At 35.1% G+C, this 21,875-nt stretch overlaps 1 protein-coding gene across 1 annotated transcript in view; it reads right to left on the reverse strand.

The window, feature by feature from the left end:
- Window positions 1-21,875, reverse strand: part of shot (dystonin-like protein short stop) — a 288,361-nt gene that overhangs the window by 58,967 nt on the left and 207,519 nt on the right. Inside the window, exon 28 of the mRNA XM_077427723.1 lies at window positions 1,224-1,336. Coding sequence (XP_077283849.1) covers window positions 1,224-1,336 — 113 coding nt within the window. The remainder of the gene's footprint in view (window positions 1-1,223; window positions 1,337-21,875) is intronic.

Here is a 21,875-nt window from a genome sequence, read left to right on the forward strand (position 1 = left end):
TTTTTTCCATCTTTCGACTTTCCATTAAGTCACTTTTCTTGCAGTGAAGGGTTCGAATCTCACTGGTTTCAGCTGGCCAGACCTTGGATTTGTGACTCCAGGTCGATTGTTTCCTATCAGAGTTTACCAATGTATCTGATTTTCATTGAAAAGGTTCCAACAAATTGGCAAACTTACCCATTTCTCGCAAATCTCGCAAAGTTTTCAGTAATCTCGAATTTCGTTGAATTGTATAAAATGCTCCAAATTTACAAACCTGACCATTATTGTATCTGTGAATGTTATTTAATATGTATTTACTGAATTTCACAGAACCGTTTAAAAAATGCTGCAAATTTACAAATTTGACCATAGATGTCTATGGGTTCCACGACATAAGATCCAACGACAAAGGGTCCACAAAAGAAAATCAACCCGATAGAATTGACTCGATATCGGATTTAAATATGGAGCGTTTTATCAAACATTATTACTTTTTTATATTTTGTTTTCGGACTTTTTGTGGCTGGACCTTTAACCGGTTGGACGATTTATCTGAGTTTTTTATCGTCTGGATCACTTATCAGGTGGAGATTCTATCAGGTGGATCTTCTTTCGTGGAACCTTTGTCGTTGGATCTTATATCATTGGACCTTATATCGTGATACGATGTCTATGTCTATATTAATTAATTTGTATTTATTTTATATAATACTTGCATTAAATGTTTCTGGCCAGGAAGTCGCATAGGGGTTACCTATTAGGCCTTCCTGGTATAGATTAAAAATAAATAAATAAATGAAGTCTAATTATATTTGACTATTTATAAAAAAATTGTCAAGTTAATGACCAAAGAAAATTTACTGATAATTACATTCATATATGTATTAAATACTAATATTTATAACCAATTTAACATTAATAAATATTAAAAAAAAACTAACAAAATAATTGCATGCCCTAGAAAAATATTAAACTTAAGATATTCTATTAAGAATCCATCCAATTATATTCAGCAAATAAAATTATAATTTACAAAGAATTATATACATCAAATCAATGCAGCTGTTGATAATTTGAGTGTAAAAAAATTTAAATAATTATTCATCAAATCCGACAAAAAAAAAACCACCGTAGATGACGAATAGTCATAAAATTTTTGCACACTCTATCAAAGCGACCGACAATTATGCATAATCAACCGAATAATTAAAGTAAATCCATCATAATCTATAAATACTCACTCGGATTGTGTGTAATGAGTGGAGATGGAATGTTCGGGGGCGGCTATATCGTGCATATTGAACTCCTGACGGAAGGAGCGCACGGAGCGAGGCGCCATGGCTTCCACCAGACGCTGAAAAATAAAAAGAAAACATTTTAAATACACACAAGAACAAATATATTCACATATGTCATAAAATAAAATACACACCCTACACTCGTACGCAAAATCATACTCGTAACGTTCACTCATTTTGATTTAGCAAAAAACACTTGTAATTTTAATTAAATATACGAAGCACTATGTATAAAATATATCACATTTTTATCAAGGCGATCACTATGATTTTGTGCTACAGGTATAAATATTCCACGGTATTAAAATATGCTGAATAATACACCGACGGTGTGTGTGTGTGTGTGTGTGAAAGAAAGGACTTCCTGTGCGAAATTTTATTATATTAAATTGATAAATTGAACCGAGTGATGAAATTCACCGCTAAGCCACTTCAATGTTGATGTAATTCGTATGCCAATATATGCAATAAATCAAATTCTATACGTATGAATGAAATATTGTGTGTGTCATTAAGTGAGATAAACGTTCAAAGCATGTTTAAGAAGTGGCGTAATATAAATGACACTTTTTCTGACACAACACCACGGGATGTTGAGGTCACCCGTTGGTATATAGAAATACTTTTTGCCGTCGTTTTAGTTTGGAGAATTTTGCAGTTTCAGCGTGACATTGTTGCCAAGTAAGTGTGCCGTTGAAATGCACGACACGTCCGGAGCAGACGTATTCGAATAGGGTTAGGCGTGATTGCCGACGATTCCCGTACACCAATTTTGTCTGATATGGTATTAGTAACGGTGAAGATTACTCACTTACAGCAAGTGAATTCAATTTGAGCATTTTTTTTGGCGGCAATTTTATTTTAGTTCAATTGCAAGCCAAGAAAAGTGGATATTCAACTGAACCTAGTCTCATAGTTGAGTAAAATGAAGGAAATTTTAACATTTAATTCGACTGGTCTAAAGTAATTGACCACTCGGATGTTAAAGTTAAAAGTTATGGGTACAAAAGGCACCCACTTATATTACTATCATCTTAAAAATTCAACGGGCCAATTACTATTCATAGAACAGTCAATTACCGTGATCGTTATATACCCAAACGATCTAAAAATATTGAAAAAAATTGGCAGTATCAGTTAAACTTAGCCAGCAGCATGGTTTGATTATTATCATACTATCAGAGTTTGCCAATCTATTTGATTTCATTGTTGAAACGGTTCCTCATTGTCAAAAACCATCCTACCCACTTGTCATCACTATTTGAATATGTTTTTAAAAAATTATACACATATGTATTGTAAACAGGTTTTTGAGCTCTTTTTTTCCTATTATGCTGTACATTAACATTAGAATAATATAATACTATGGTTACTAACCAAATTAAATTGTAAAATAGAAAATGTATTGTGAACATAATTTCCTAATAATAAAAAGCATTTAAAAATCAAAAATACACATATGTATGTTTAATAGCATATTAAACGGCATCATGGGAAAAATATAAAATTGGGTCCATCCAAGTATAAATAAATAAAATATAGGGCAATCTATTATTTCTAACATAAAATAAGTTGAACTTATTTATTATTTATAACATAAAATAAGCTGAAATATTTAGAAGTATTATTTAATGTATGAATTTAGAGTAGATCAGCTGATACAAATGTATGATTTATTGCATGAATGCTTGGTAAACGAATTATGTATGTAGATATCGCGACGGCCTCGAATCAATATGCAATTTTCTACGTAAAAAATGTATATCGACTGCAATTTTTATTTCAAAAGAGTATAAAATAATCAATAAACATCTGTCGTTATTTTACTATAACCCAAATTGATGAAAAAGTTGAAAAATTGGCAACACTGAACAGCAACTTAAAACGGTGTATGTAATTCGTTTCTGATTGGCTGTCGTCAAAGTCATTTCTAATTGGCTGGATTGGTCAATGTTTGTGATTGGTCGGTCGTTAGATAATAATGTTTTCAATATATAAATTTAATCTTCATTTGTTTTATGGTTTTCATTTCATTTCCATTAACCGAGCGAATATTATTAAGCAAAAAATGAATAATAAAATGATTTTAGTATAAAATTAATCTAAAAGATTATTTAAAAAAATCGAAATAAATAGCGCATATTATTATTATATAGGATTTTTTTCATTGAGTATTAAACTATAACATTATTCAATTCATAAGATAATAAAAACCAGATATTACACCACATAGCCTAAGGCAATATTGATTATTTTAAGCAAGGTCATGGTCGACCCACTAAATCGAACACACTACTTTCGAGCACGTAACACTTTCAGTAATAATTAACACGTACGATTCAAACTACACTACAATCATTACATTAAACACCACTATAATAACCGAAAAGACCCGAATCGCAAAACCGAGACGATTTCAGCAACATATTGAACGAGCTTTGTAACAAAAAAAAGCTGGCACATTTGCAGTGTCACGTCTGAATTTCGTCCCGATCGATACTCGCCGACCGGAAACCGGTTCGCGAACGGAAAATGGAAAATTCATCAAATACAATACCGAATGGAATATATAAGCTGTGTAAATGTATGGAAAAACGTATAAAAATGTGCGAAAATATCGCTGAAAATCGCGTGCGAAAAGCGGACGTGTCTCATGTGCAGGTTATGTTTTCCCGGCTGGCGATTTTCCGCAATGCGCTTGCGCGTTTCGACGCCGATCAGCTGTTTCTGCACTTCTCAAACATATGTTCGAGAAAAGTGCATTTTCATCTATGTGGAAAACTCGCCGACACGTTTGGCCTAAAAGCCTGCTCGGGCCTGTGCGTAATTATAAACGATGATATCATGCGCGCGATTGCGGTCGAGTATGTGTGTAAGTTTTATGTGAAATCCGGTTGAAACGAATATTTTAAATTTAACCGACTCGTAACCGACAGTCGGACTAAGGCCCCCCCCAGCAGTTCAATATTTTACTTTGAAGGTCGTTTTCGTATAATTTAAACGTCTGCCTTATTTATTTTGTTGATACGTTAATTATAAAGAACGGTTGGGCGCGCTGACAAATTTATCGATGATAATTGGACTTCAATTCGGTCACTTAAAGGCTTAACTATTTTTTTCACAGATGCCATATTTACATCATCATCATCATTTACAGCCATTCGCCATCCACTGCTGGATGAAGGCCTCTCCAACACGCTTCCACTCGTCTCTGTTTTGCGCAACACTCATCCATCTCATTCCGCACATTTTCCTAATTTCGTTCACCCATCTTCCTTGCGGTCTTCCTTTTACTCTTTTGCCTCCTCTCGGGTACCATTCAAGCACTTCTTTTGTCCACCTTTCGTCCATCCTCCTAGCTACGTGACCCGCCCACTGCCACTTCAATCTCTTCACCCTATCCACTATGTCCACTACCCTTGTCATATTTCTCACCCACGTGTTCCGCTTCCTGTCTTTCCTCGTTATGCCAAGCATACAGCGTTCCATACTTCTTTGAGTGCATTGGATTTTATTTTGCATCTTGGCGTTCAGTGTCCAAGTTTCACATCCATACGTCATCACTGGCAAAACGCATTGATCAAAGATCCTTTTCTTCAGGCAGAGTGGCATTTTTGATTTAAAAACAGCATTCATCCGTCCAAATGCACTCCACCCTAATTTCATACGTCTCTTTATCTCTTCATTTTTACTACCAGACATGTCAATTATTTGACCTAAATATAAATAATTATTTACTACTTCTACTGGTTTATCATCTAAGGGGATGCTATCAGGCATGCAATAGCTATTGAACATTAGTTTAGTCTTATCTACGTTAATTTTTAATCCTACTTTTCTACTTTCCCTGTCCAGCTGTGTTAGTCTGATAAGTAGGTCAGCTGAATCACGAGCTACTAAAACTATATCGTCTGCGAACCGAAGGTGACTCAAAAAGCGACCATTGATGCTTACTCCGGCTGTATCCCAATCCAATTTCCTGAAAACTCCCTCAAGCACCGCATTGAATAACTTGGGCGAGATTGTATCTCCTTGTCTTACTCCTTTTCCTATGCTAAATCTATCTGTACCTGAAAAAATTTTAACCGAAGCTGTGGCATTCTTATATATTGCAGCTAACAGTCCCACATAGGGTTCCGGCACTCCCTGTGTTTTTAGAGCGTTAAGTACTGCATTATGACTAACTGTATCGAAGGCTTTCTCATAATCGACGAAACCTAGGCACAATGGCCGTTGATATTCGTTGGCGCGCTCGATTAGTTCGCCAACTACTTGGAGGTGGTCCATTGTGCTGAAATTTGCCCTAAGCCCTGCCTGCTCTATAGGTTGGTTCTCGTCGAGGATATTCTTCAGCCTTTCTGTAATAACCTTCGTGAAGAGCTTGTAGACCGCTGAAAGTAGACTAATGGGTCGGTAGTTCTTGATATCGCTTTTGTCGCCTTTTTTGTGTATTAAAATGATAGTTGCGTTATTCCATCCTTCTGGTATAGCTTGGTTCTGGATGCATTTGCTGAAAAGCCTAGCTAAGATATTAATTAGGGGGGGGGCCGCCACATTTTAGTAAGTCAATGGGAATATTATCTTCCCCTGGGGTTTTACCGTTCTTTGCAGTTTTTAGCGCGGCCTCTACTTCGCTAGGCAATACTGCAGGAACCCTTTGGCCGTGTGTCGATTCCAGAGCGGGGAATTGGCCGTTATCGTTCTCGTATAGTTTTGCATAGAACGTGTAAACTCTGTCTATGATTTCTTCTCTATTCCTAATTATTACTCCGCTCTCTGATCTGATTGCGATCATTTGGTTTTTGCCTAAGAAAAGATCCTGTTTGCACTTTTTCAGGCTACGGTTATTCTTAATGGTATTTTCTATTAGCTTGCTGTTAAAATCTCTGACATCCCTGACTATTCTCTTTTTAATTTCCTTATTTACTAGATTGTATTCTTGCTTATTATTATCCCTATCTAAATTCCTTTTATGCTTAATTAGGTTTTTTGTTTCCGCTGAAATTTTGCTTAATTTAATCTGTTTCCTGAATCCACCTAATTTCTTACCTGTTGAGGTTAGGTTAGGTTAGGTTAGGTTAGGTTAGGTTAGGTTAGGTTAGGTTAGGTTAGGTTAGGTTAGGTTAATGTACATATAAATATAATGACGCATAAAAATTGGATTTTTTTTATAATTATTATATATGCACAATATGACCGACACTGTAATCGTTCGAATAATGTTTGACCAAAAAACATACACATTTAACTGATCTAAATTTATTTAAAGGTAATACATACATTTGTTGTGATTTTAATAAAACTACATACCTTTAAATAGCAGTACGAATTGATAATATAATAAGGTAAATATGCTTATAGCACGAATATAAGCATACGGTGATACGAAATCCCGTTGGCGGATGTTTCGTTCACCGACAACTCTCTCACAGCATTTCGTTCGCTGACACTTCGTTCATCGACATCTCTCTCATGGACGGTTCGATCATGACCATTGGTTCAGACGTGACGTTCACTAACATGGATCAATAATTTAATTATGGAAAAAAATGATGCGATAACGACTCTCCACTGTTCACTTCCGAGCTCCGCGAACGATTTATTTTATATATGTGAACGTTATATCCATAAACGAAATATCGGTGAACTACCGTTCGTGAACAAGGCGTTAATGAGCGAGATGTCGATGAACGAAATGCTGTGATCGAGTTTTCGATGAGCGAGTGTCGTATAATCGAATAATACTGCAACCGTCTGAACAATCGGGCATAATAGACTAAGTCTATATCTAACTTTTTGTAAATATATCAATTTTGGTATTGGGGTGGATATCTATGTCTTATCTAGATATATTTACATAACTAATAAAACATATCTATTGGAAACACCCCAAAGAAAATGCAAAAAAATATACGTTTTCCGTGGTAACTGATTTGATAAATGAATGAATAATTTGCATCTACGCCAAATTATACACAATATATGACCGACACTGTACTCGTTCAAACAAACGTACATATGTCTCTCAAGCGCAATAATATCCATACAAATGTATGCACGCTAATTATACAGGCCGTTTTTAAACAAACATAATTAATTTTAACGACCGTAAAAAATATAATATGATAATTACGCCATTGCACTTGACGTGTGTGAATAATATATACATATAATATTGATCGTTTTTCAAAGTACATCTAATCACTTTCTAAAAGCTTTTTATTTTTTGCGCACGCTGCAGTTTGGACGTTTGCATATTAGAACATCCGCAATCCGACCACTTTTCCGGAATATGAGATAAAAAACCTTGAATGTACGAATATATTAAAAAAAAAATGTATGTAATAAAATACTTATAGTATATGTAAGCATGAAATCTATTTAGTTTCAAAACAATGAAGCAAAAAATCAGTTACAGCACGCATACATAATCGACCTGAATTCCACGATCATAACAAACTCGGATCGAATGCTAATCGCCACAATCAACAAACATGGTTCTCCTATATATGCAGGTATAAGCTTTCAACGCCTATGTATTGTGACCGTCTGAACTTCGATCTTTTCCATGGGAAAACCTTGAAGAAGTCAAACGCAAGGTCGACCATGTTACACCGATCGTTATAATCCCAGACAAAATTTACGGCGTATGATACGAATTCGATAAACATTATACAGACGGGGAAAAACTAGCCAAAACAAATACACACACACACACACTTTTCACTAAATCCGATATGGTAAATCCTTAGGTGGAAAAGCGCTCGATTTTCGTAATCGATTGCATATTTCGTTCGACACAAGCGGTGACACTTTGAGAAGCTGCACACACGTGTGTGTGTTTAAGTTATATATTTTATATATTTATTTGTACACGTTTTGTCGGAAATTCTGTACCGCGCGTCGCGACGCCACGACAGCTTCTGACCGGCACGATAGTATTCCGCGACGCCGGTTTCCAAGCCAGGGGTTCTCAGTGCTGATTTGCGGCCCGTTTTTGATAGAATGTACTTGCAAAAATGCTGTGGAATCTATATTTTAGATATACTATCTGGTGGTAGCATTGTTACTAGTGGTGAAATTCGGTTTTAAACGAGCGTCAAGGTGGCTAGTTGGTATCATATTCAAATAGTAGTTGTTGCCAATTTGATGGAGGAACTGTTTCAACAATAAAATCAGATAAAATGAGTTACTTTATAATCATGAATGATTACTTTACAGTTCATATCCATCTACTTCTTAACCTTTGGTATCGGGATTATAGCTTTGAATTGATTGCTCTCCACATGGGCCTATTCTGGGTCATTTTAAAATTCTATGCTCATTACAGAAAACTCTAACGCGTCACTGTGACCAGACATATAAGCATAATACAAATACTATGTATAAGAAAATTAGCGAGACACCTATGGTATAAACTTTGAAATCATATTCAAACAGTGGTGACATGGTGTGTAGAATGGTTTTTGCCAATTTGATGGAGGAACCGCTTCAACAATGAAATCAGATAAATTGGCAAACTCTGATAGGCAACGATCGACTTGGAGTCACAAATATCCAATTCTGACTAGCAGCATTAAAGCTTATACTCAGAATAAATTCTTTTTAATCGCGGTCAGCTCACGGGATCAAACCCGGCTACCTCTCGGTGCTTAGTATCAACGCAAATGTAAATGTGTATGGAAAAATATACATACGTACATAGGGCTATAAATAAATATAACTAGATTCAAACTAGCGTTAAGGAAAAAAATCGATTTTTAGTTATTTTGCTTGAAAGAAATCATATTTTTTATATATTTATATTAAATTCGTAATATGAATGAAAATTTTACAATTATACATCGACAAAGTAGATATATTTTTATTTTCTTCAAATTTAAAACCAATAAATTTTGTAAAATACTCATAAGTGAGAAAAAAAAACAATACGTATCTTTACTTTTTCACAAAACAAGCTATTATTTGGAAATGTAGTTAATTTATTTATTTTTAAATTAATTTAGATACACATACAGCAATTTTTTGCGAGAAATACATTTTTACAGAATAGAGTGAGTAGCATATTTATAATAATCAACAAATCTGAGATGCTAGAAACGAGAATAGGTTGCCAATTAAATTAAATTAAATTATATAAATTGGTAAACTCTGATATGAAAGGATAGACCTGGAGTCACATATGTACATATACATATATCCAAGGTCTGGCCAGCAACACCGGGCCAGGGAATGAACCCAACAGTAGAAAACATAACACGCTAACCACTGAACTATGTTGCTGATTGGTACTCTAAAATATAAAAAATTCACCTTTCTATACACATTTTAAAACGAGAAGTGGATAGCTATGGGTTATAAATTACATGTACAACCAATCTCTACCTACTCTCGTTTAAAAATTGCACCCACTTTTAATTTTGGAGCAGACAAGCGTTGATGATTCTAAGAAATATTCGTTTATCCAATTACATTTTCAATTGCAGCGCATTTTTTACGAACACTCAACTATTTTTATTATGCTGCGATTTCGAAAGTGAATACAATTGTCACCAACAGAGATTTTTTTTAAATACATGCATATATTCATTTCGATGCAAATACGACAGTCCCTAAATGTGGTATGACTTATACAAAATCACACAAACGAACCCATATGGAGCTTCCGCTACAGAAAAAAACGTGACAAATAGTAGCAGGTGCCTTTTTTAGACAGCACTGTCAAAAAAAATTGTACGATTATCATTCGCACGTCGTAAATATGTACAAATTCAAAAGTTTGAGAGCATCTGGCCGACACGCCACAGTCGCGTTTTGCACGATAAATTAAACACACGTAAAATTTAGAGCACTTTTAATGGCACAAAAAAGAATAATACAAAAATACACAACACACGTGAAATATCCCCTCCGGTCGAATAATTGTATTTTTGGCAATGTTGGGCAATATTGTCCACTCTAGCCGGAAGAAAAGGTTAAAATAAAAAGAAGAAGACGAGCTTGCCTATCTGCCAACTAGATTTAATATTCTACATAGTTCCAGTTCTAAATTGGCACTAGCAGTTGAACGACCCTGATACATGCAATACATCGAAGTCGATAACATTGCTAGATAAGAAATACTAGGATTAGATGTTTTTTAGAAGTTTTATGGCAGATAAGACCAAAATGTGTGTGTGGTATTTATTGAATTGGCTCTGTACAATATCCAGCTGGCTTCAAACGGCAATTATAGCCGAAAGAGTCGATTCAATTAAGTGCTATCTCGTTATATCGAGAGCCGAATGCCTCAAGCAGCAGGTTCAGAGACCTGGCAACCAGCGATTTTGAGCCCTGGAAAGTCGAGGCCAGGCTGATGAAACGGTGGGTGGAAGAGCGATCAGCGTGGGCTCGAAATATGGCAAAAGACAATCTAGCAAGACGCAGTACCTTGACTAATAAAAGTTTGAGAACAATCGATCCAATTCGGCCTGACACGGAGTGGAACTATTTACACGGGATAGATATACTTCCATTTTTGCAATGGCATTAATAAAAGTCACTTTTGGAAGGTTGTCCCAAATTTTGACGACGTTAAACATGATTCATTGGACATTAAAACAGGTAAAACTTTTAATAGACATTGAAGTTTCAGTTCTGGGTAGGAGTTTGTTAAGAACATAACAATATTTTGTTGAATTTGGGTGTAATATACATTTCATAAAAGCTGAACATAACTAGCAATTGAAATAAACTGATATATCGATTAGAGACGTGTTATGGTAAGAAGACACAAAAGTGGCACGGAACATACTCGCGGTTTTCAGCAGTGATGGGAGTATCTTTATGTCATTAATAATAATTGGTAAGATCTTGTTATTTCGACAAGTTTCTCCTACATTTCTTCAAATATTCATTGGACAATATAATAGGTAAAACTTTGAATAGACATTGAAGTTTCAGTTCTGGGTAGGAGTCTGCTAAGAACATAACAATATTTTGTTGAATTTTGGTGTGATATACAATTTATAATCACTCTTTAAAAGCTTAGCCTAACAAGTAATTGAAATAAACTGCTAAATCGATTAGAGACGAGTTATGAAAAGACCACACTTAAGTGTGGCACGGAACGTGCTCGTGGTTTTCAGCAGTGATGGGATTGTCTTTATGCCATTGCTAATTGGTAAGATCTTATTATTTCGGTAAGTTTCTTCTACATTTCTTCGAATATTCATTTGACAATAAAATATGTAAAATATTGAATAGACATTGAAGTTTCAGTTCTGGGTAGGAGTCTGCTAAGAACATAACAATATTTTGTTGAATTTTGGTGTGATATACAATTCATAATCACTCTTTAAAAGCTTAGCCTAACAAGTAATTGAAATAAACTGCTAAATCGATTAGAGACGCGTTATGATAAGACCACATTTAAGTGTGGCACGGAACGTGCTCGTGGTTTTCAGCAGTGATGGGATTGTCTTTATGTCATTGCTAATTGGTAAGATCTTATTATTTCGGTAAGTTTCTTCTACATTTCTTCAAATAGTCATTTGACAATAAAATAGGTAAAACTTTGAATAGACATTGAAGTTTTAGTTCTGGGTAGGAGTCTGATAAGAACATAAAATGTAGAATTTGGGTGTAATATACATTTCATAAAAGCTTAACCAAACTAGCAATTGAAATAAACTGGAGCATCGATTGGAGACGTGTTATGGTAAGAACACACTCAAGTGCGGCACGGAACGTGCTCGTGGTTTCACCAGTGATGGGAGTATCCTCATGTCAGTATTAATTGGTACGATCTTATTATTTCAACAAGTTTCTCCTACATTTCTTCAAATATGGGGATCATTGCTATTGATCACTGTCAAAACAAGGATAAAATATCAACGAAAACACTCTAAGGAGTGAGGTTTGCCAAGGATCGCGACGGTATAGTTTAGGCGTGCTAGTGTTTTTTTGCATGTGTCGGTTACCACTGTGTGTACTTAATTTACATCTAATGATTTTAAGTAAATGTAAAAAATGTTATCTACATATGTATAATCGATAGCAAAAGTTCTGGGTAGGATTTCTTAAAATGAGAACCAGTGAAGGAGGCAGATACGTTCCAAAAGAAAAAGTGATCAATTAATTTTGAAATAAAACAATCTTCAGATGGGAAATGTTTCAGTCAATCTTTAAGTATAGCATTATTTTATATCGAAGATTGGAACATTACAAATTGAAAAGTAAACAAGTAATTTTGAGATATTCTTTCACTTTGACCCAAGCTTTAAAGACCTTAACCTTTGCAGACTAGAACCTATTGCACGCCCTTACAATTTAACCTTTCCCTTACGGTGCCAAAAACATTCGCGCGCTCCGTTGATATGTATTTTGTACACGTACATTGACGTAATTCGTAATTATATTACGTAGGAATACAAAAATTCTGAAACCTCGTATTTATTGCATTTCATATCGATATTCCCATTATTAGAGTCGAGTTGTAGTAAATACATATCACAGGGGAGAAAAGCTTAACCTCCTTCCGACTTCAATACAATTAAATAAATATTTTATTTCATAGAACTTGAACACTCGCATTTACAGATCAGATAGATACAAACAGATACAATACAATCAATCAATAAAACCAATATGCATAAGCGTTATATTCAATGCGAATTGAACAAACATCCACAGTGAAACCTATGGAGAAATTTTTGAAGCATTTTATCAGTGGCGTACCTACCGCGCCCGCAGACCCCGCAATGCGGGGGGGGGGGGCGCCGGATCTCGGGGGGCGCCACAAAGCGGCGCGCCTTTTTTACAGATTTTTTAATTTGTTCTGTAATTTCTTTGTAATATTTTTTTAAAAACCTCTTATTTTTCTACCTACCACTTATTTGCATCTCGATTTATTATATGTACTAAATGTACATACATTATTATATTTTGAATTCATCCTCATTGTGTAATTGATCTATACCCATCGGGCTAGAAGACTGCCGTCTTTTTCCATTTTTTGAACGTCAGTGCCATTTTTCAAACTATTTTCTGAGAATTCTCTCTTATTCTTGTATATTTACTTTATCGATTTACGTAGTAACAATAGATGAAGTTTTGTGATCATGCGAAAATTCTCCTGCTTTAAACAGATTGTGCACTTCGATATATAGGTTCGATATATATACGTAAAAAGGTTTGAATTATTAATTTGGAAATTTATTTTACGGGACCGAAAGTGAAAAGGTCGAAAAAGCAAATATCGGAAGGCAAAGTTCGAAAATCGAAAGATCTTAAGTCGAAAGATCAAAAAAAAGGGTGCATGGTAAACGGTACTATGTACATACATATATATAATAAATATCAGTGGCATACGGTGAAATTATCTCTCTTTTGTCATACAGCCTTGTTTAATGTGCGCGCGTAGAATACGGGGGGAAAAGCCTGTTCCTCTTGTTCCTGTTGTATCTTGCTCGCGCAAATTAAGCGAGGATGTACGAGGGGGGGGGGAGAGAGAGTTTTACCGTACGCCACTGATATATATATATATATTATTGGTTTCGGTCAGTCCGGATGACAAATTTTGAAACTCTATCTGGTGAGGACTTATGGAATTCATAACTTGAAAATCATAATCGAGAAAGAATATTACGAAATACAAAAACCTTGTAAACATAGAATGAATTCAAGACGATAAACGATATATAATAATAATAATTATTATTTTTAGTTGTTTGTGTATATATATGTTTTGTTTTTGTTGTGTCTAATTTATTATTTTGTTTCTTGTCTTTTCTGTTATATTTTTGACCATTGTGGCGCATTAGGAATTCCTGTAATGCTACAACGGTCCAAACTTTAAATATACTTTATTTTTATTTTATTTTTACATAGATATACACCAGGAAGGCTTGACAGGAAGACCCCAATGCACCTTCCTGGACAATTAATTACAAATAATGCAGCATTTTATTATTACATAAATTACTGTATTTCTAGAAGCTGAAGAACACGAAATAACAATAAATTAATTAATTACAGAATTAATCCATTGAGACATCTATGGATTTAAATTTTGTACATAATTTTTACAAATTGTACATACAATAAATACAGAAGATTTGTGACAACAGGAAAGATGATTTTTGCCAATTTTAAGGAACCGTTTCAACAATGATCAGATAAAATTGGCAAACTCTGATAAGAAACGATCGATTTGTAGTCACAAAACCCCCAAATCTAACCAACAGTATAGCGGATCGAACCCACTGATCACTTGGTGCTAAATATATACGCTACCGTTAAGCCATACTGCTTATAATAAATAAATAAATATATAATAAATAAATAAATATATATATATATATATATACTAACCGTTTTTCATATGTATGCATGATAAACGAATATTTTCGACTTTTTCACGGTCACCCAAATATATGGGGGGGGGGGGGCGCTTTAAAATATTTTGCGGGGGGGCGCCTGGAATTCACGCTACGCCACTGCATTTTATAATCAAATTGGCAAACCTCAAGACGCTAAATAGCTTGAGATTAAGCAAGAGAGATAGGAAAGGAAATGCCAATTTTACAGGAACCGTTTTAATGAAAGTAGCTCTGATAAGAAACGATCGACCTGGAGTCACAAAGTTCTGGCCAGCAGCGGGACTCTAGTGGGACTCGAACCCGTGACCACCCGTGCTCGAACGCATAATATGCTAATATAAAATATTCATAGCAGTACATATGTATGCTCAAAGTATGACAAAGTTGAACTTTCTCGATGAAGTTTACGCAACACTGGCCAGACTAGAAATTTAGAAGTCTTATAAATTTAGACATTTCACTAAAGCAAACCGTTCCGGTGAATAGAACTAAACCACGAAAAAAATAAACGACTTGCGTAAAAAAAAAAATGATTACATAAAAATCACAAACGGAGAGTTCCGACGTATAAGAGCGATAATTAAGGCTCGGTCATAATCACGATTGCGCAACGGATTCGTATAACCCGATTCGGTCAGAAGCACCAAACCATCGAAAACACAAATAAACCTGTCAAAAATCAACGACAGTCGATACGAAAACAAATAAATGGATATTCTCGACACCATGGAAAATTTTGACAGCTGAAAGAAGCGCGGTTAATGTTTCATCACTAAAAATACGACAGTATATGTATGTAAAGAAAATGGAACAAATCGCTCCAACTTCAGTATGTAAAATTTTCTTTTATATACAAAGCATTCGAAGTATCGTCTCAATTGTAATTTCAAAATAGAAGTGCTTCGTTGCATTTCAAGTGTGCAATTATGCACTCGACATTCGCAAGTGTTTCGCTAATGCAATTGATCCTGTTATATAAATTTACGATTGTGATTATGAATTTTTATTTTGATGTATTTATTTTGTCTTTTTGTTTTTTGTTATATATTATATTTTTTTTATTATTTCATAATTTTTATCATATTATTATTCTTATTATTTTGATATTTTTATTATACTGTTATTTCTATTTTTTTTCTTTTTTTGTTTTCTTTAACTATCTTACTCTATTATCATTTTTGTTACTTATTTTAAATGTTTGAGCTTTTCTTTTTTTTACCTATATGTGAAAATTATTAATGGTTTACTTAACATAATTATATTTTTTTTACTATCAATCTATGTAACTTAATAAACTGTAAATTTTCCAAATAAATAAATAAATAAATAAATAAATATATACCGAGTGCTGTTCGGGAAATTCGAAAAAGTTTTGGAACCATGGTTTGTATCGTTTTACTACATATTGTATTGACAAGATAAAATGAATTCGTCCTTCCCATTCCTATTTATATTTTGTGTATTTCTATTTTGGTGACTTAACTGAAGTGCTTAAAGTAAATATTGTTAAATTGCGAAAAGTTTAGAAATACTAACACATGTACATGTGTGTATCAATGAATTTATGTTTTTTTTCAAGAAACTGAAGCGATAATCAAAATTGAATACACGCTTCAATCATCTTTGAAGTAAGGTTTGCTCTTCCTTACGGTGAAAGCACACTGAAAGGCACGGCACGGCACGTCTTCCAGTCGAAGAAGGGCGTTCACAGTTCATTGTTAATTCGTAGGATTTTATTTTTTCCTACATTTCCTCATATATGGGATTCACCGTTAATGATGATTGTCAAGCCTGTCAATACAAGGATAAAATATGACCGAAAACACTCCAGGGGGTGATTTTTGGTACTGCGTGCCTCGGGTATGGTTAGGCGTGCTTGTGTTTTATTTGCATGTTCAAAAGTATGTATCTAAAAAAAATAGAGTATCATATAGCGTACATATGTACATATATGCGTATTGATCGCATGGGCTATAGATTCGGAAACCACTAGCGACAATAGCCTCGGGTGACGTGAAAAAAAAAAGATGTTATATCAAACTCATTCGTATGATTGTATGTATAAGGTAGAACTTTTAACCACGAACAGAACTACCTAACCACGACAAGGCGCGAATACATTGAATCGAACGGCACGGGTGTGTTCTTGGCCTCCTGTGGTGAAAAAGTATTTCTCACACCGCAAGGATTCTTTTTTAGAAATATTTCTTCAAATATGGAATATATGAATCACTGTTATCGATCACTGTCAAACTTATACAAGGATTCTAGGCCCGAGTGCCATGGCATAGATTAAGCGTGCTAGCGTTTTTTTACATATGCAAAACTATGTATATAAAAAAAACACGTGCCATGTACCTCTCTATGTATCCACCAATCACACTAAGTGGTACATAATTTTTTTAAATACTTTTAAACATGCGAAAAAAACGCAGCACCCTTGACTCATATACATGATACAGTCCCAAAAATCCCCCCCCCCTGGAGCGTTTTCGGTGATATTTCATTATTGTATTTATCCTTGCTTGGCAGTGATCGATAACGGTGAATACCATATTTGAAGAAATGTAGGAGAAACTTGTCGGTGTTGCATATGGATATGCATACACGTGCGACCTCCAAAACATATGCATTCTGCACGTGCAACTACACACGAATTCAGTTTGGGGAGCACCCACCGTTTACGGTCACAGCTGGAAGCCAATGACATGACCCCCCATACCACTCAGTGTGTTTTCTCCTTAACATTGATAACGTACTTAATTGGAGCTTTCGTAATTATTTAGAAAAATAACTGATATTGAGATGCAGTGCATTATGATCGATTCGGATGTCTTTCCCTATGTGCACACCCGGTCGACCCCCTAAGGGCAAAATCAGATAGCGGTGAATGTGGCACGTGGTTTTTTTTTTAGATGGTTTTAAGCAACGGTGTATCCCATATTCGTTATCGATCACTGTGTCAAGCAAGGATACAATTGTACCGAAAATGGTCCAAAGGATCACTGTTAAGCAAGGATAAATACTACCATACAATTTCAACGACATAAGTCGAATGTGTCGTTTTGAAAGAACTATCCCATGCAGGCGTGCCATGAACGTCACATTTTTTCTATATGTTTAAAACTATCTAAAAAAAACCACGTGCCATATTCACCTCTGTTTGATTTCGCCCCAAGTCGTACAAGAGTGCAACTCAGCGGTATTCCCCGATGCGTTAATTTTAGTTAGTTTGCTCCTTTAGTTGATAGTTGCATAAGACAAGACCGACACAACCTTGGAAGAGGCCAACGACTATAGGACTTACAACATTGACCCAGTAGATCAAGCCAAGCACACGTGGCTTCCAGCACTATGTATGTACTTCAGCTGAACTTACAACGACTTTTCATTACGTAATGACCAAGACAACGATGGCTACGTCATCACGATGACATCAACACAACACGACGAGGTCTTGTTAACGCACATACCGTGCGTGGGTGTGTTGCCGTCGAGCATTCATGAAAATTTTCAAGGGCGCCTCATTTCTATTATGCTTGACGGCGAGCCAAGAAATTCGCGAGGAGAAAGAATTTCGCACGAAAGGGTAGAGAATTAAAAAAAAAATCGCGACACTGCAGTCTTACGTTGAAAAAATTAGCGAGTCTAAAATTGAAAATTACGCACGCGTCCACTGTAAATATGTGTGTTTGAGTTACATCATTCCATACACTCTTCGCGATAAGAGTGTTTTTTTTTTTTTTTTATAATTATTGCCGGATGAACGAGTTGTTTATTGTTAGATTGGCGTCATAGGTTATTTGTGTAGTGGTTTGATCCATTTATAATGCAACTGCAAGTCTGGTTTACTATCGATCGGAACATTTAAACATAGGTGTTGCTTTCTTGTTGTGTGCTGATTTTATCTGAGACGGTTCCGTGTTAGATTTGGGTCACTGAATATTCTTCTAACTTTGTAGCTGTGTGGGCAGTGGTGCAGTGGTTTAACACTGTGGTAAATCTGATCATTTTTTTTTAATGTGGAACCCATTTTGGTACTTGTCTTTTTGGTATAAACGCAAGAACAAATACTAGTGGGTGCACTGAAATGAAATTGTTTGTGTCCATGTTCTCGTTCCGTGCCGAAAGTCATGCGAAATCTTGCTCTCATTTGACTAAAATTGAACCAATTAATCGCCACAAGTTTGTAGAAACTGATTCGATTATTTTATTAGATGTGTTTAGTGCCGACCCTTGAATATATCACAAACTAACGAAACATATTGAGTTTTTTCAATTTCATTAGTATCACAGAATATTTTTAGATGTCACTGTGAAGAAACCAAAATTAATTTCGAGTCATAGCCTTAAATACGAAGGAGCGCGCACCGGCGCGCTTATGGCGATTATGGCGGATGAAGTGGTTAAAGCCATTTTAGGAAGAACGTTCAGATGACTCATGAATTGTAATCTAACCTGCTTATTCATTGGTCCTTTCTATTCTGCCTCAATTTTCTCAAACATAGCATCAAGCAACTGGAGTATAGACAACAGTCGCTTGTCTGAATTAAAAGCATGCATCATTTTAAGAAGACTAATCATTCAAACGATCAATTAACTGCCTCATTCTTATCTTCTACTGAGACTTCCGTTGACTCATAGAGCAATATTTATCTTAATTCTAAGCATTTATTTAAAAGAAAGACACAACGCTCTTTAAATAATAAACTTGAAAGTTGAGCCAACTGGGTACTAAATATTTCAGTGTTGAGGATGACAGAAGATCACATAAGCCAGCAGCACGGCTCGGTGGATGCGTTGATACTAAGCACAGAGAGGTCACCGGGTTTGATCCCGTGAGCTGACGCTGAGTATAGTCTTTAATGCTGCTAGTTAGATTTCGATATTTGTGACTCCAAGTCGATCGTTTCTTATCAGAGTTTGCCAATTTATCTGATTTCATTGTTGAAGCGGTTCCTCCATCAAATTAACAAAAAACATTCTACACACCATGTCACCACTGTTTTAATATGATTTAAAAAATTTATTATCTATGAAATAGATGTCTCGCTAATTTTATTATTATATATAGTATTTATATTATGCTGTCTGGTCTTGACAACAAATTTCTTGAAGGGTTTTTTTTATAAAAGAAGACAAAGAAGGACGTGACTTGGTTTGAGCATAGATTTTTAAAATGACCCAGAATAGGTCCATGTGGAGAGCAATCAATTCAAAGCTATAATCCCGATACCAAAGGTTAAGAAGTAGATGGATATGAATTGTAAATTAATCATCTATGAATATAAAGCAACACACATAATAATGAAACTCGAAAGTTTTGAATGTACTGAAAAAATGCATACAATTGTGATAACGACCGCAGCGAAAACCGCACTTCCTCTAACTTCCCCGACCTTCACTCACATAATAAGCAGATAATAGCAAAAAAAATTGTACTGTAATGATGGAAAGTCAACCGAGTGATTTTCGAGTCTATTTAAAACGCGTAGGAGCTCACCGACCCCAATGCATTTCGAAAGTGCACGGTTTATTTGCAGTTAGAACGAGCCACCTGATCAAGTTCAACAATCGCCGGGACTGTTTGGATAGCCTCCAGATTCCGTCTCCATCTTCAGCTCGATTCCTCGAATCGACACTACAAAGCAACACCGGAACGCGCAGACAGGAAGTCAAAAGCTCCATCGTCGAGAAGTGCACACGTTAAAATTTTATAGCAATAATTATAATGCTGACCTTGGTCCATCACCAGATAAATTATGATGAGCATTAAACAAAATAAGGTCACGAATTTATTAATCTGCACCGAAAAGCACTACGTTGACCTCACATATGAATTATAAACAAAATGTGTGATAATAATACAACAAGGAGCAGCGTCACGCTATAATGAAATCATCACGCCATGCTAAGTGCTGTGTTATGTCCCTCTGATAGAGTCGATAGTAGTGGTTTTAAACTTGTCAAAAAACTGTTTTAAAAAAATATATATATAGTTCACAGTGGCATTTCAAACTTTTTTTAATACAATTTTAGCCCCGGACGTATTTTTTTACATTATTTTGTATAAAGTTTTAGAACACAGCGTATGTTTTTTTAGCATTAGAGCAATAATTTAGATAAATTTGATTTCACCAGCTGTAATTACTAATCTGATATATGAATGTATGACTTAAAACGCTGTATTGGCGCCATGGGCATTTTACGTCACCCATAAACTTTTATCTTTCAGTCCAGTTATTTTTTCATCAGATGGGTAAGGTGTTATTATGAGTCCATAAGTTTACTGATATTATATATTTTTATTTATTTACATATATACCAGGAAGGCCTTACAGGTAAAACCCAATGCGCCTTTCTGGCCAATTACAAATTACAATTACAATGCAGCATTTTTATATAAGTCACTGAATTACGAGACACTGAAAAACTCGCAAATCAATGAGACATCTATCAAATTGTACACAAACTTATTTATTGCACATTAATAAATCACAAATTATAGGTGACATATTGTATAGGAAGGATTTTAGCCAATTTTTTCCGGGAACCGTTTCAACAATACAATCAGAGAAAATTGGCAAACTCTGATAGGAAACGATCAACCTGGAGTCACAAATCCAAAAAATTCATTTTCACTCGAGGCCCGGCCCTGGGATCGAACCCGGCGCCTCTCGACGCTAAGCAGAAGCTTAAACGATCGTTTTTTTAACTTACACGATATAAGCCCAAACGGTCGTTCATGGCATTTTACACTTCTGCGTCGTAACTCACTCAAAGATTTTGGAAAATAAACGAAAAAATAGTTCTGGGCATATGTTTTCACGCGAGTTCTGGATTCAAATGGGTTAAAGACCGAGCTATTTTTCATTTTATAATAACAATCTCTGTTTGAAAATATGTAAGTAATTCAAGTTGATTATTGATAAAAATGAAACATTCATAAAAAAAAATCATCCTTAGAGGTTTTTTTATTCAGTTATTAAAGATAGAGGTCATTAAAAAAAATTCGGATGTGAATCTCGAGCAATAAAAAACGTTGAGAAACACCGGTTTATTAAAACCAGTCTGCAAAATTAAAACTTGTGCAATAAAAGACGAAATCTGTACGAAATTGTATCAGAAGGTTAGTGGTTCCAAAGTTTAGATCTGCGAGATATACACATAATGTAAATGGATTCCTTGGAAATGCAACTGGTTCTTCGGGTGTGAGATCACCGTTATTAGAGAA

The sequence above is a fragment of the Arctopsyche grandis genome, chromosome 3 (assembly GCF_051622035.1).
Source record: "Arctopsyche grandis isolate Sample6627 chromosome 3, ASM5162203v2, whole genome shotgun sequence".
In the NCBI taxonomy this organism is placed as follows: domain Eukaryota; kingdom Metazoa; phylum Arthropoda; class Insecta; order Trichoptera; family Hydropsychidae; genus Arctopsyche; species Arctopsyche grandis.